Here is a 17,721-nt window from a genome sequence, read left to right on the forward strand (position 1 = left end):
AGTTTCAAAGCATCTTTACGTTCACTCTTCTATTTGTTTGATACATATAGTCTAAATCTGATCGAAAACCAAAGAGATCTTTTTAAAAATTTATTTAACAGTACTAGAGTCCAGATTTAGAATTGTGAATAATGTCTAATAGAACATAGCTGAATTAAGTATGCAGACCATTCTGACAAATGGCACATGCGTGAGGAAAAACAATGTCTTTCATTCAGACTTCTTCCTCATTTCATTCATTATATTCAAAAGGAAGGCCCCGTGTGATATTTACATCTGTTCTTCATTGTTCAGTGACATAGGGGAATAAACATTTTGTAATGTTTTAATACCTGAATCTCACCATTTCAACTCATTCTTCTTACTTTAAAAAAATAACTTATTTTAATGTTAATGATCAAAAAGGCAAAAGGAATTATTTTAAATGACTGAATAGTAACATCCCTTTTAAAAAGTTTTAAACCTGTTTTTCAATTTATGTGAATAAAATCTTGGAAAGAATTTTCAAAGTTTCACCTTATGTTGGCAGTGATGTAGAATTCTGATTTGCCGAATAGCTTAACCACATGACCATCTTTGACTGCCACATTTTAAGTTGTCAAAGAAAGGGATGCTGTTTAGTATAAAGAAGTGTTTTGGGCTGGGCAGGGTGGCTCACGCCTGTAATCCTACCACTCTGGGAGGCCGAGGCGGGTGGATCGTTTGAGCTCAGGAGTTAGAGACCAGCCTGAGCAAGAGCAAGACCCCATCTCTACTGTAAAATAGAAAGAAATTAGCCAAACAACTAAAAATGGAAAAAATTAGCCAGGCACAGTGGCACGTACCTGTAGTCCCAGCTACCCGGGAGGCTGAGGCAGGAGGATCTCTTGAGCCCAGGAGTTTGAGGTTGCTGTGAGCTAGGCTGACGCCACGGCACTCTAGCCGGGGCAACAGAGCGAGACTCTGTCTCAAAAAAATAAAAAAGAAATGTTTTGGCATGGTGAAAAGTATGCTGGCCTTGGAGCCAGAAAACTTTATGTTTAAATTCCTTACTATGCACACTTGCCGTGTTATCTTGGGCAAGTCATTTAATCTCTCTGAGTCTTAGTTTCCTCATCTGTAAACTCATGATGTTCATACCTACTTTGCAGCATTATTTTGAGGATAAAAATAAACAATGCAGGTAATGCATTCAGTACATGCAGTACCACTTAACAGAATTTCAATAAATAAATAAATGTGAAGATTTTTTAAATCTTATGACAAAATGCTATTTTTATATAAAATTAAAAACAAAGGTACTTTTATTAGTTCATATTTGCGTAGAAAGAACATTATCTATTCTTGACATAAGAGAAACTGCAGTGCTTTGAATTATTAATGGGAGAGCTGTGATTGTAATTGCCACTCAGTCTACATAGTAGAACCTCTGATGTCAAAAAAGTGGTCCTCCAAAAGATTAAGTGGTGATATTATATACAGTTTACCAAAAGAAATTCTAACTAATCCTTAAAAGGTCATCAGTAAGTTCACTTGCGCTGCAGTGACATAATGTGCAGGAACAAAGAGAATAGTTAGTTACAAATATCGTTCATCATGAAGCATATTATTAATTCCTTTTAATCACATGGGGCTAGGCAAGTCAGGTTATACTCGTGTTTTTAGAGTGTTACAACTAGAAATAGTGCGAATAGGATATTCCACTCATTCAAAATAAAGGATGTCAGATAAAATATCTTCTGTGTCAGATGGAAGACATTTTCATTGAACATACACACATGCTGTCATATACATTTCCATGTAGTGAAAATATGAAAGCCTCTTTCTGATGGTTTTTTATGTACGGGCCACAGGACTATCCTATTAATATGTTTCTAATAATGAGATTCTTTGCATCGTTTTTGTAATTAACCTCCCTTAGATTGGTAACAATCCAGGGATATCCATTATTTTAAATGGTGCTTCATAGCAAGTACTGGTCTAGCAGTTGTTTGCTACTGTTTTTCATTTTATGAAGCATCTGTGGGGCTTTGGTTTTATAAGATGAAGCAAGTCATTGGTAAGAAGACAATGGAAATGACTGGGAAATTGGTTCAAGGGAAAGGTGAGTTAAAGGGCAGCCTGAGTATGAATAGATTTGGGACATCATGAGCCTTCAGGTTTTACTCTGTGCTTTAATCTGGGAGATTTCCTTAAAGCTGATTGATTTCCAGAATGTCCCAAGTGTTTAATTCCAGTATAGTCTACAAACAGCCAAATCATCCTTGCCAGAGCAATTCTTTCCTCCTTTAATAATGGAATATTCATATCTTATTGTAGTTTTGGTCTTATAGAGGGGGAATTACTTTAAATTATAACCTTTTAGCTAATTCCCCCAAGCATCACCATTCTTATTCTTTTAGATATTTTCAGTATATCCACTAGTACTTAATATTATTTTTCCTTACACAGATCCAGTGCCCCACTTGCCAATTCGTCTGGTGTTTTAAGTGCCACTCTCCTTGGCATGAAGGTGTTAACTGCAAGGAATACAAAAAAGGAGACAAATTGTTGCGTCACTGGGCCAGCGAAATCGAGCATGGGCAGAGGAATGCCCAGAAGTGTCCAAAGTGCAAGGTGAGATAAACTTTAGGAGGAAAGGCAAAAAACATGTACATCTGGATGTAATTGAACAATATTTACAGTATTGAAGTGAATTATGTTTACAACTATCTTTTTTTTTTTTTTTTTGAGACAGAGTCTCACTTTGTTGCCCGGGCTAGAGTGAGTGCCGTGGCGTCAGTCTAGCTCACAGCAACTTCAAACTCCTGGACTTAAGCGATCCTACTGCCTCAGCCTCCCGAGTAGCTGGGACTACAGGCATGCGCCATCATGCCCGGCTAATTTTTTGTATATATATATATTTTAGTTGTCCATATAATTTCTTTCTATTTTTAGTAGAGACGGGGTCTCACTCTTGCTCAGGCTAGTCTCGAACTCCTGACCTCGAGCGATCCACCCACCTCGGCCTCCCAGAGTGCTAGGATTACAGGCGTGAGCCACCGCGCCCGGCCTACAACTATCTTAATGAGGCGTGGAGAAAAAGAGTATTTGGTGTTTCATTTTAGAAGAGTAATTATAGTACATAAATAAACTGAAAATTTTATATATAAACAGTGTACATTATTATTTGTATTTCATTTCAAGATTTAAGGAGGCCATACATAAATATTGATTTTAAACATTGAAATCCTTATTTTCCACTTAAAAATGAAGATGTATGTATAGGGAAAAGCCAGTATGAAAATTATATGAAAATATTATTTCTAGCTTGCCACATGTACTTCAACCACTTTTTATTATGTAGGCTCTGAATCCTTGAAATCTTTCGCTTTTGCTTTTCTTTTTCTTATCACTCTTGGATTACATTAAATTAAACTGATCATTTTGCTTTTTGTAAATCCAGTGAAGTAGAAGCTAATAGCTTAAATCAGGGCTTAGGGATTTTATGAGTCCAATTTTTCGTCTTTCCCTTGATAATCATGCAAGTAATCAAGACTTAGGAGGCATTTGAGCTAAGACCTACATGTGGAAAGTTAGCCATGCAAGTAGCCAGGGAAGAGTCTCCCATAGAGAGGTCAGCCAGTAAATCCAGCCAGAATGCTTTGGATTTGATGTTTACAAGATAGGGATCTATTAAAGTCTGAAGTTTTTTGTAAAGCTTGCTTTAGAAAATTATATGTGTGTGTTTATTACATGTATACTCTACCATGGGTGGTTTTCACCTTTTCCCAAATTTGCTTTTAGAAATCATGTCTAAATTAGGCCTAATTTTTTTTTAAAAACAATTCTGCAATTCCTTCCTGGAGGCTTAGCACCAGATAAATGAAATTTGAATTGTCAGAAAATTTTAAAAATTGAATAATTGTGAATCCAATTTGAAGTGGTAAATTCAAATATGCTAAAAGTATATTCCGAAGCCTATTAATGAACATAATAATAATGTACAGATTCACTATACCAAATTCACATACCAATTTATACATATAGTAAGGAAAAAGTATTGTGTGAAATAACAAATTGCATTCTTAGCAACTGGGGGAAATTTTTGAAATAGTTTAGGTGACCTGGCTCTCTTAAATGTGATGTCTAAAGATGTTTGGGCTAAAGCTTTCTTTGTTTTCCCTACAGAAGGCATATTCATCTACAGTTACCCTGTTTTATTTTAGAGCTATTTCAGATCACTGCATGGATTGCTCATGACAGTTTTATTTTTCATCACATTGAAGAACAATTAGAAAATGAAGCCTTTCCCTCTTTCTCTTGCCTTTTCAGTTTATTCAAAGCTAATACTCAGTTTCAAACCAAATAAAGGCCAGTAGGAACTTAGGAGAGCTGTTAAATCATTCTACTTAACACTTTGTTCATAAGTACACTTTATATCTCTTTGGAAAGCTGTAAAAACAATTACCAATTAGCCTGGTCCTAAGACTGTACTCTGAATGAACAACCTTGCAGCATTGTACATTGGGGAAATTCTGAATGAACTGATGTAATACATAAAAACATACATTTATTACTGTACTTCCTTAATCTAACATTAAATGGACTCACATATAGGAAGAAAAAGCAGCCAACCATAAGGAATTTACTGAATGCACTAACAGCTGCCCACAGTTTTAACAAATATAGATAAACAGTTATGAGAAAGCATACATGCTGGTTCCCCTTTGAAGTAATAGCCAAAAGGTCAGGGCTTTAAAAGGAATTACCTTTTAAATAGCTGAAACTTTGGAAACGAGTCCTGGAATCGGGGCTCTTTTTGCATGATTACATTGTAGCAGGGAACCTACTTTCTGGTGGGATTCAGGTCCATAAAATTAAAATGGTTTCATTTTCTTTTTTTTTTTTAAGCATGACTTTAAAGCTTTGCATTTCCTTAATTGTGATTTTTTTTTTGTTGGACCTTAAAATTATATTTTCCTTCATGAAACATTTCTATTCTTATAATAGAAACACAGGAGATATTACTTAATGAATTAATATTTGTTTTATACTCCAAGGCTTTCTTTTCATAAGTACATCCTTTAAAATTTATCAGTATAAAAAAGGAAGATGGTAGGAGTTTTTGAAAAAGAAAATTTTTACACAGAAAATTTGTCCAGGGGAACAAAACAATTATATATTTTCATATAAATGCTTTCAATCATAAGAATCAAAGGTGTTTAAAATTTTGTTGCCAAAGTATATTTATATTTTTGTATGCTGCTATAGGTATGTTATATGTTTTAAATTAATTCATAATTTTAATAATTATTTTGATTTTTAAATGATCATTTTGTTTATAAAGGTCATATAACATGAGATAGAAATTTGGGAAAGAGAAGGAAAATCATCACCCAGAATTCTGCTGCTCCAGTATACTCAACTATTAACATATTAATGTGTCTCCTTGATCCTTCCTCTATTTAAATGACTTTAAAAAGTTTTAGTTGTAGTATGCAAATAATTTAGTATTCATTTTTTCACTTAATATCACAAACATTTCTCATGTTGCTAAATAGTTTTCAAAACATGTCTTTCATTAACTGTATAATATTTGCTTAAATATTCATCTGCTATTGGATACCAAAGCTTACTTGGTTTGAGTCTGGGATATTTTTAAAAATAGCTGTGTATTATAAATAATGTACTGATGATATTCATTTTGATGGTATCTTTTTTCCAGATTTTGAACCTTTGAAAGCATATATTATTAAAGGTAGAATCACTGGGTTAAAGGATATCAGTGTTTTTAGTATTTGGTACATATTACTAATTTGCTGTCTAAAAGAATTGAAACAATTTATAATCCACCAGAAAAATTTGAGAACCTGTTTCAGTATGAACATTTCTTTAAAATATTTTGTTCTTATATTTTACATTTCCTTATTTGCTTATAAAAGGAATATAAAGTCATGGTATTTTTGAGTTTATAATTTTCTGTTCGTATCCTTTGCCCATTTGTGTGGATCAGGCTGGGACATATTTTTATTATCAAATTATATGAGCTCTATTTGAAAACATTAACTCCTCTTTGGCGTTTTTTCTCCACGTTTTCCCTATTTTCTATTTCTTTCTTTTTATCTACATGATAAGTTTTTTTTACTTAATTGGTTTGCATATATATTTTTAAATTTTTTTTATTTTTGTTTGACCAAATACATCATTCTCTTCCTTTCTGAACACACATGAACATACACATACACCCACACGTGTCAAGCCCATTCTCATATTTTTATATATTTACATATATTTTATAGATTTTTATAAATATTTTGCTTCTAAGCATAAAAAGTTATTTGTAATCCAGAATTTGATAAAAATGCGTATTTTCTTCCCTTCTTTTAATTACTTAATTTCCAAATATTTTAACTCTTTAACCCATCCATAATTTATTTTGGTGTTTATTATGCATTGATACCTAAACTAATTTTTTTCCAAATTAAAACCATCTAACCAAATTCTATTTATTTAATAATTCTCTCCTTACCAGTTGACTTGTAATTTCTTTTAAACATGCTAAATTATAATATATAATTTAGTTTCTTTTCTGAGCTCTCTAATCTTGCTGCTAATTTTTTAAAAAAATTCTATACTTATACTGGTGAATTTTAAATGATTATGCCTTTGTAAAATTTTCCCATCTAAGCAAGGTTTGATGATCTGTTCATTCATTATTTTAATTAGTATTCCAAATAAAACAAGTTTTTCTCTCATTTACCTATAAATGTCACTTCTCCCCTTAATAAATTTTTAACTTTTTCTCAAATGGAAAGGCCAATTTAATATGTGTTATAGCATTATGAAGAGATTTGACTTGTGCTTAGAAATCAAAATTATTTACAATTGAATTTTGGCAGATAACAAGGATGAGTATTAAAAGTTCTTTTCTGATTTATGGTCAAGATACTTATTCATAAGTGTGATTTTTTTTTAATACTAAAAACATATAAACATTTCTGGAAGTTATTTATAGAACATTTTTATGAGAATTTAATAGCACCATATTAAGACAACTTTATTAGCCATTTTATTTGAATCTCATTGCCTTACTTAATGCAGAGAATTGTTCTTCAGACCCTTATGAAACATCTTTTTTTTCTTGACAATGAGTTTTCTACTTTATATAAACTCTTAACCTGCAGAAAATATGTGCAAATTTTGAAATGTCTTTCTTGAACTTAGTTACCACAAAACTAAATCTAGTTTGTGATAATTTTAAGATTGAAGTAAATTTAAATCAAGTAAATAATTTAAATTTTGTTAGAGATATTAGAATATTTGCTTAATTTCATGTAAAAATTCATTTTGAGACAATGTTTTGTAGAATAGATTAGATATGAAATCTGAGTTAAGAAAGAGAATTACTAAGTCAAAGAAAATGAAAAGTGAGATACCTAAAAGTAACAAAAACAGACTTATACAATATAAAACAAATAAATAAACACAGTTGTAACCAGTTTCACATGTACATATGCTAAATCATTGGTGAAGTTATGTTTATTTTTCAAAAACAATGTTCGGAATCAAATAGCACTTTTATTTTATCATGGTAAAAAACATAAAATTTACCAGCCTTACCATTTTTAAGTGCAAATGTTCCTTTTTTAAAATTTGTGCTTCCATTTAAAAGCTTAAAACACTCATAAGCTATTCTAAAATACGCACTCATTATAGTTCTTTAAATGGTATAGTAATACCCCACTAACTAAATTAAAGGCAATAAACATAATAATATTTCATCAATTCCTTTTTTTCAGAAAGTGGCTACCACATACAGTTTTATTGTTCGACGCATACTTTGTAAAGAAAAAATTTAAATAAATATTATTTTATTTTACTAACTCATGTATTACTGTTTAATATTATAGTAAGCATCATTAAAGATAGAATGAAGCCTTGAAAAATGTGAATGAGAAATTTGTGAGGACAGTTAATGAGTCAGTCTTCTGTTTCTTCCTCAAAAAGTTCAATATTAGCCAATTAGTATTACTCATCTTTCAGTTAACCAAATTTGTCTTTTTGCCCTTTTATGTTTTGCCTTTGTGAAGTTATGAATTGTTAAAACTTCATTTTTCCAAAGGCCAAATTTCTAACCACTCAGTATATATTTTTAACATATGTACACTTAAAAGACAGATGGCACACCTTTGGGCCTTCTTATCTGACAATTTGAGGCAAGCAAGTGTAACGCAAGCGGGAAGTTAAAGTTAGAAACATTAATTATATATAGAAGGCACTATGTAAAGGAGGTGTTATTGCTTCAAAAATAGTTCTGAAGCAAATATTGCAATATGTTAACATTATTCAATGTGGATGATAAGTTGATGCATGGCTGTTATATTATTATCGATAATTTTTTATATGCTTGGAATATTTCATGATTAAAAATAAAATCTAACAAGAGAACAAAAGAACTATAACATCTCACCTTTCTGCAGCTACTTAGCTCACAGAAAAATAGCTCTATTTGCCTAGACATAGAACTTTTAGAGATTTGGCCGTTAACTTTTCTTTTTCCAAAGGTTAAATGTTGCTCAGAATACTGGGTTTACTAAAGCAAAATTGAGGCTTAATATTTCTCAAAATGGTTAGCTTTTTTTTATTTGGAAAGTTAAAGGGGAACTCCTTAGACATCCTTCCCCCAAATTACCTTCTTCCTTAATGTCAGATAAAAGAAAGATTCATGTAAACATTATGTAATATGATAGAAATATAGTCATTCTTAGCCAACTAGATTATCTACAGCTAACCACTTTGATTTTCTTCTTATATAAATAGTCTCCCATTTCTTTTTTAAGACATTTTTTACAAGACACAGAGGAGAGATAATTAATTAGGAAATTATACATTTTCTTAGGCTAACATATAAGTAATGTGACTTATGAATTAAAGGGTAATTAAGTCATTTATTTTATTCCAGGATCAACACATTCCTTATTTCTAGGTGACAGGACAATTATTTTTCTGTTTTTAAAAGAAATACCAAAATGTGAATAGGCATTGCTGATTCCTGATATGTCTTTGCTTGGCTCTAATAGGCTTCTCCAATGCAGTATATTCTCTTCTTCCCAAAGTGGTTTTTCTCATAGGTTATCCATCTCAATAATGGCAACTCCAATCTTCCAGCTGCTCAGGCCAAGAACTTTGGGTCATTCCAGACTCTGTTTCTTACCCCACATCCAGTCAGTCATTAAGTTTTGTAGATTGTGCCATCAAAATATTTAGCATCTGACCATGTCTCAGCACCCCCACTTTCACTAATCTGGGGCAAGACATCATCATCTCTCTCTCTCTCGATAGGAGTTTTGCAATAGCCTCCTGACTGGTTTCTCACTCTTCACAATGTTCTTAACCCAGCAGCCAGAATGAGGCTGTTAAACATAAGACAGATTACATCACTCCTGTGCTCAAAACTCTGTGGTTCCCATCTCACGAAGAGCAAAAGCTAGTCTTTATGGTGACCATATGACCATTGCACTTTGGACGTGCCTCCGTTTCATGAAGCCTCTTGTTTCATCTGCTTCTTCACCTGCTGCAACCACATTCCACTCCTGCTGTGCTTCAAAATCACTGGGCATGCCCCCTTCTCAGGGTCTCCACACTTGCTCTTCTTTCTGTCTGGAATGTTCTTTTTACAGGTATCTGCATGCCAGGCTCTCCGCACTTCCTGTATGTCTTTGCGTGAAATTCAGCTTCTCGGTAAAGCTGTCTTTGGCCACCTTATCTGTTATTTTAAATTACCCTTCCCTTCCTCAGTAGGTACTATCTCCCCTTCTATGCTTTTATCTTTTTCTCCATAGTATCATATTACTTATCATTACTTAAAATAATGGATATAATGGACATATTTTACAGCCATGAGGCAGGAATTTTCTACTTTGTCCTCTGAGGAAGCTCTATCTAGTATTTAGAACTGTTGCCAGGCATTGTGTAGCACTAAATAGATGGTTGAATAGATGAATGTCATCTTTCATTCTTCCATTTAATGAGAATCCATTATGTGCTTTATGAGACATGGTCCTTTTTCTCATGAAACTCCCAGAAGGGGAGACATAGTCATTAGACTGACAAGGAGAAAACTACTGCACTTCAGCAGGGCTTTGCAGAGAATATTGTAAGAGGGCTCTTGGTGAAAGGACATCTCATTCATCTTGGGGCATCCAGGAGAGCTACATTGTTGAGGATTGTTGGTGGATTATGACATGATGAAAGGTGTCCAGGAGACCCTGAGAAGGGAGCTTGCCTGAGGTTTTTGAAGCACAGCAGGAGTGGAATGTGGCTGCAGCAGAGTGGAGGAAGCAGAAGATGAGGCGAGAGGATTCATGGAATGGAGGCCTGTCCAAAGCGTGACAGTCGTATGGTTGCCCAAAAGTGCAAAGGCACAGAGCCGGGAAGTGTGTGGTTCTATAGAAGCCACAAGCACTTTGTGGTTCCCTTAGGGTAAGGTTCACAGAAGGAAGTGGTGAAAGGTGGGGCTGGAGAAGCAAACAAGAGCCCAGACTTAGCATGCAACATTCAGAAACTTGGGTTTCATCCTCCAGATGGTGGAGGCCATTGAAAAGTTGTGAGCAGGAGCGTGATGATATCAGATTTATATTTTAGGTTGGTCACTGTCAATTTTTACAGACATCCAGAAGGAAATAATGACAGTATAAGCCAGGCTAGTTGTCAAGGGCTGGGGAAGAGAAGGATTAGATAAAAATCGTGGGGCTAAAGCTGCCTGACCTCCATGATTAATTGAATGTGAGAAATAAGAGGATAACTACCAGGTATGTAGCGTCAGGGTCTAGATGGATGGTGATACCATAAACTGAGATAAAATAATGGAAACAGACCTACTTTTATTTCGTTATTGTTGCTATAGAGGGCCATGGCATGATGGTGAGTTCGGTTTTGTTTATTTGACCTTGAGATGGCCACAGGGCATATAGCTGTGTGTGACCAGCAAACAGTTGCCATGTGAGTCTGAAGCTTAGGAGCCAGGTCCACAGTGAGATAACGAAATGAGATCCAATGGAGGAAAGTTGAAACTATTTGAATGTGGAGATTCAAAGAGCATGTGCAAAGTGGTAAATTATGGATGGGATTAAGGAAGAGGTGAAGGAATAGGAACCTAAAGAGAGATAAAAGAAGAATCTGGAAAAAAGATGTCATTGAAGTAAGAATATATCAAAGGTCAGGAAGGAGGTAGTGTGATCAGCTGATTAAAGACACAGAGGTACACAAAGATAAAAACTAAAGCATGTTCATTGGCTTTGGCAATTTAGGGGACCATGGATAATATTCATTTGTTTTTTTTTATATGTATTTATTGAGAACATGCTTTGTGTCAGTACCTGTGCAAGTCCCTTTAATGAGATAATGAAAAAGATGTAAATGATCTGGGCCCCTGTGGCTTTTATAGACTGGGACAGTAGAGGGTTTGAGCAGAGGGATGCAGATAATTAAAGAGTTTTTAAATGTGGAGCGAGAAATGGCTGCAAAAGGGCCAGTACAGGGTGATCCTCAAGGCCATGAGTATGCTGTGCTTGGAATGCTCCACCTGTAAGTCCCCCTAACTGGTGAACTGCTACTTGTCCTTCATTTCTCAGACCAAATGTCACTTCCTTAGAGAAACCTCTTCTGACCCTGACAGCAGATCAAGCTCCTCTATTAAGTACTCTCTTCAGACCTTCTTCTTTTCTTATAGCTTTTGGTATAGCTTATATATATAGCTTGTAAGTATATAAATATATAGCTTAGAGGTGTATATTTATTTGTACAGTTGATTAACGTCTGCCTCCACCTTAGACTTTGAGCTTCATAAAGGCAGGAGCCACGTCAGATTTTTTCAATGACCAAATAATTATTTGTTGAGTGAATGAATGAATGAAAGACAGCTGGATGTTTCAGGAGTGTGGGATTGCAGTCAGTTAAGGAGGAATTGAGCCGTGAGTAAGAACAGCTAGTGTAGGGTGTTCTTTTAGTAAGTACGGTAAAAATGAAAGCATGAGGGTAATCACTGACTAGAGGGTCATGTGAAATTAAAGGAAGGATTTATTGGTTAGGGCGCATGATCACAGAGGAGAACGGGGAAGATGAAGGTGAAGGAGGGGAAAACTGGCATCTAAAGATTTCTGAGGACTTGGGGGCATGGGGTCAAGGGAAGTATGGTAAAGAAGAAGGAAGAAAACTAGGGGTAATTTGTAGTAGGGCTCTACTCTGGGGGATAAGAATTGGTTAGTACTCTGTACTTCAAGGAATTTCTGTCATTATAAATTAATCATAAGACAACTTTAAGCGTATATGAAATTCTCTATAACAAGGAAAACCAGTACATTGGAGACAATTAAAGTTATCAGATTTATCAGCGTGTTCACTTTAAAAAGCTAACATCATAGCAGGAGACACCAAATAATTTTGAAATCAGCATCTTATTTAATTTTTGCAACATAGTCTACCCTGATAGACTATGAGACTGTCATATAACTTTTAGTTCATTTGGGTTTTTGCTTCTGATAATTACCTCTAAATAGTAGGTTTTTATACATTGTCTTTGACAATATCTGTGACTCCCTGACACAGCAGTTGAGGATTCATTTCACTTATTTATTCCTTTCCTTTTTTCCACTTTCAATATTTGATAGTTATTATTTTAGTTCTTGCTTTATCTTTTACTTTTAAGTAATATACTTAAACCTCTGCTCTATGGTCTTAGTTTTAGATGATATATGAGGGTATTAGCCCTTTTGCAATTCCTTCTACTTTTCCCTGATTCCCATTTTCTATAAGCTGTAACTTTGTTTTTATATTGTCAGATTTATTAATATTCACATTCTATTTTAATATCAAATTTAATACTTCTGTTTTTTCTAAAGGATGATTATAAAAATTTAAAAACCAATTGGGTAGTCACATGATCAAGAATATATAATTATGGAACTAGGATTACATTTCTTTTTCTATGAGATCACAACTTTTAGGAAAAGTGCCACTAGAGTCCTTGCTCACTGTCGACTCCTTAATCACTCCATATATCGTCAGGCCTTATATTTGGAACTTATATGCCTGTTACTTTGTTTTTCCTGAAAGTTCACATTGTTTTTCTTTTTTCCTTATTGAGAGTGGAAATAGCCACTTTATTTATCATGTTATTTAATACTAGCTCCTTGGGCATTATCTTATCTGGTATAGCACAAAAGTAAACAATCAATACAAGTGCAGCGTGTTGCCAGCATTTTTTTGGATATGTGTTTTGTGTTTTTGCATCCCGTTATGTCTACAAAATGCCTATTTTTGTCTTACGATATTTTCAACTTACAAAATTTTCAATTTACAATATTTTTGACTTGTGATGGGTTCGTCAGGACTGTCAGTATATATAATTATTATTCTCTTATTGCAAACCTTCATCTGTCTTGTAGGCACAAAATTTGTCTGTTGGGTCATATCTTACTACAATTGAGACTTAATATCAAAATCTTATTAAGGAAATATCTAACTTATTCTGAACATTTCATCTTATGACTAAAAAGTATAGAAAGACATAAGCAACATTTGGTGCATAAATATTCAATTCCTTAAATATCAGCCATCCTTACTTGTTATAGATGGAGAAAAACTCTCTGAGTAATAACAAATTGAATGACATTGTGGCTTATTAATAGTTTACTCTAATGGATTAGGAATAACTAGTCTGTCCTAGTCTGTCTTTGTCTCTTAAATAAAAGCAGAATTTTGATGCTAAATTATAGCCACTTGAGTGATTAGTTTGTTAGCAGAACTAAACTGATGAATGTTTTCAAAGCTATGAGAAAAAACTTCATTGAGAAAAAAATGAACCTCATATAAATATTAATACAGTTTAAACCTGTGTTTTAAAAATAAACAAAGATGGCATTGTCAAAGTGTGACCCTTTTAGAAGTTCAAAATTACAACTTGCTTAGCAAATTGAAAAGTAATGTCTCCTGGTGCACATTAACTTGTATTTTATTAGTTCATTTCTCTGTTAGTATCAAATAATAAAATATTCATATGTAAGCCAGTATAGTCACAACAGTATTCAAGGAAGAACCGTGTACTTGACAGTTGGTAAATTATGGAGCCATTTTCCATGATCATGTGCATAAAATATTCAAATTAATCTATAGAATCATGCAATCCTGCAGTGTGTACAGGGTTACTATAGAGCATTATCAGAGCTTACAATTTGATCACTTCCTGTGCAGAAATATTATTTGACCAACATTTTTCTTGCCTGCTGTGTTCAGAATTTTATATTACTAATAAGGAAAGACTGTTAAAAGAGAAAGACTAGAAATTGCAGTCTTCCTTATTTAAATGAAATAATAGGCCCCATAAAAATTTTAGAACCCAATAAAGCAATATAAAAAGCACATATAAAATGACAGTGAAAATTACATGTGAAATTTTGAGGCAAATGAACTGTCAGTCACAAGTTTAACTTAGTAGAACAAGTTGGCTGTCAGAAAAAGTTCTGGTGCCGTTTTGAATGAAGAATGTGAATTGGCCCAGAGAATGGCAGAAACCAGCAGAAAGACCATGTGCCTTGTGCAGGGAGAGCAGACGTGCTAGTCTGACTAGGGTAAAGATTGTGCTGCCAGTTGCCAAACAATAAGATTGACTTTCTGGTTTTACCTTTAAGTTTGTAGTAAGAGGCTGCTTAGCATTATAAAGAAACAGACGTAAATTCAAAATCCTTTCTTCATTCCCTAGGATTGTCACTCTCAAGCAGATTACTTTCCTGAGCTTGGTTATAAATAAGAATGCCAATCTCACGGTGCAGTTATGAGGCTTAAAAGTGCTAATCTGTGTACAATGCTTGGCACATAATGGGCTCTAAGGACGTATTAGCCCTCTTCCCTTTATAGGTTACTGCTGTGTTATCATGAGTTTTAAGTTGTGTTATCTCCATTTTAAGATCAGACACAATTATGTAGTGAAAAAGTTGAGTGTACCATGTTCTGGGTGCTCATTAGTTGTCTTCAAGCATGTTTTCTCCTAGTGCTCAGGTGATTGAAAGAGGGATCAGAAATGGTTCAAGGGCCCAGTGGGGACTTTGGCCTGGGTCGTTTCTAACACCATCTACTATGCCAAGTGAATGTGGCCACGGTAGTCATTGATACACATGCACACTACAGGGTACCTGCTGGGCTAGGGGCTGATTTACCAGAAAGCTAAAGAGCTTACGCTTCAGAGACCCTCACCTGCACCCGCCCTTTCTTAGACCTTGTATCTAATGTGTGTTTGTGATTTACATTCTTCTCCTTGAGGAAAGATCCTCAAATTAGGTAAACTACAGGCCCCACAAAACCTGGATCCACTGCTACTGGACTGTCATGTAAAAGAATAAAAATGTGATATGACTGAAAAAGGATAAGGCAACCAAAGCAAGAAACATGAGTTTTGCTTTTATTGCCCAAATCGTGATTTGTTGGTAACCCTTGACCCCAGATGCTCATATGCCCTTGACCACAAGCTAGCCCTCGCCTGCCTAGGAAGGTACTCTCTAGGCCAGCATCAGCCTAAGAATTACCCATGTGAAGAAGTGAGAAAGGGGACAACCTGACAATCAGGGGGTTGCAGTTACATTACCCGGGCATTTGACTTCTCACATTTTAGGTGAATAAAGGGGAAGGTCTAGGTGGGGAACAACTTTACATTGATCTGATTCAGTATGTGCCAAACAATGGGTTAGACATTGTACATATATTACCACATTTTACACTACATGGTAAGGAATATTATCTAACTTGAGGCTTGGGAGAGGTAAATTGACTGCTTTTTTAACAGCTAGCAGAGCCAGAATTCAAACACGGGCTTTGAAGTCAAAGCCCATGTCCTTTCAACCTCCCTCCAGGGTGAGGCTTACCTGCCTAGTGTCAGTCAGCCGCTAGAAGGGAATGGACATTTAACTTACAATTCACCTAACAATTTTGAATACCTGCAGTCCTGCCAGCCACTTGGCAAACTTTTCTTTCTTGGTTTATTCATTTACCCATGTATAAAATGCTTGCCATAATATGCTGCCTTCTACTTAATCATGACTTCTTCAAAATGGTCACAATCATCTAGAAACTCTCCGGAGAGGTAAGTAGATAGATAGTTGGATGGATGGATGGATGGATGGATGGAAGGATGGATGGAAGGATGGACAGATGGATGGATGAATGGATAGACTGATAATTAGATTCACACACATGTGTATTTTTTAAATGAAACTTTTACCATTACTATGATTAATACCTGTTGTTATTTTACAAGCAGCCTCACAAGTTCTTTTTAAATTCCTATTGTTCCTTTAAATTGCAGTTTAACATTTTGGTTATCACTAAAACTGAAATACTGCATATGTTTTACAGTTAGCAACTTCAAACATGTTTTATTAAAACTTACAAGATTATATTTTAAAGTGGCTAAATTTTTTTCATCTCTCAACCTTTTAATTTCTCTTTTCACAGAGCTTTTTTCTTTTTCCTGGATGATTTTATCTTCATAATTATTGACCAGTTTTTAAAAAATGCAGCTGTAACTACACTAGTGCATAAGTTTGGAAAACTACAGAGTGTACTAGGGGAAGGAGAACATAATTTCAGGTGAAATATGTAAAGTGTGTACTGTGGCCAAAGGCTTAACTGGCAAGAGTCAAACACAACCACTGGAGAGTTTGACTCATGTGTTAATGGTAAAGTTCCCAATTGCATTAAAACATTCACTGACACACTAGTCCCAGAGCAACGTCATGGATAGCTGCTTACGATAATCAAAATGGTATTGGGAACATTTTAAATAAAATTTCTAAGCAAAGAACTCATATATATTTATATGGAATGAGTGAAGATATAACTTAAATGTAGTAAACGCCTACTCCCTGGTTAAATGGAAAGACTCTTTTTAGGTGATCTCATTTTAATCACAGGAGATTTGGGCAGTGTGACCAAATTATTTTTCTCTTGGCAAAATAATGTAAAATTCTGTCAATTTCTCTTTTCATGATTATTCACCTAATAAAGTGTGCACATATTTCAGTGCAAGATGGCTCCAGTTTATTTACAGTGTCCATGAGGATTCTCAGTTGTGTCCAATTCTATCTGAAAGAGTAATATCTTGATGATAACTTGGCCTCAGTGCGTGAAACAGTGACTGCCACTTTGGGTATATGGTAGACTATCCAAGAGTAAAATTCTTGTTACATTATGGGTGATGCTGTATTTGCACATAACTCAACTGCAACAACAGACGAAGGTGCTTAGTTGTACAGATGGCACTGTACAAACATGTCTATAAACAACGTATTTACAAATAATTTTAGAGTTGGAAACTAAAATGCGATTGCAGGTACATTTATATCTGCTGTCATTTCCTTTAGCAAAGAGAGATTTCTGCTTTTTGATATTTATTCACAAAAAGTTTTACATAATCCCTTCTTTTAAGGAATATTGTTCATCTCTTCTTATTTCCCCAAGCCACCTCATTCTTGCTGATCATTACATAAACAAAATATACTTTCATAGCATTTTAAATTACCTCCTAACCCAAATGTGTCTTCCCTGGGATGTGTATATTTATATATTGGTCAGAATAAGACAACAGCTGGAATACCTGAAATGTTACCAAGTTTTGCATACATGAAAGTATTTGGTAAAAATATAATCTTGAAGGGTGTGATCATGAACAAATTGACAGCCTCAGGAATGCTACGAGAGACTTCTATTTCG

General features: G+C 34.5%; 1 protein-coding gene across 1 annotated transcript in view; it reads left to right on the forward strand.

Moving 5' to 3' along the window:
- The window catches only part of RNF217 (ring finger protein 217), a 98,191-nt gene that overhangs the window by 75,269 nt on the left and 5,201 nt on the right, over positions 1-17,721 (forward strand). Inside the window, exon 3 of the mRNA XM_069488586.1 lies at positions 2,431-2,595. Within this exon, the coding sequence (XP_069344687.1) occupies positions 2,431-2,595 (165 nt within the window). The remainder of the gene's footprint in view (positions 1-2,430; positions 2,596-17,721) is intronic.

The sequence above is a fragment of the Eulemur rufifrons genome, chromosome 15 (assembly GCF_041146395.1).
Source record: "Eulemur rufifrons isolate Redbay chromosome 15, OSU_ERuf_1, whole genome shotgun sequence".
NCBI lineage: Eukaryota > Metazoa > Chordata > Mammalia > Primates > Lemuridae > Eulemur > Eulemur rufifrons.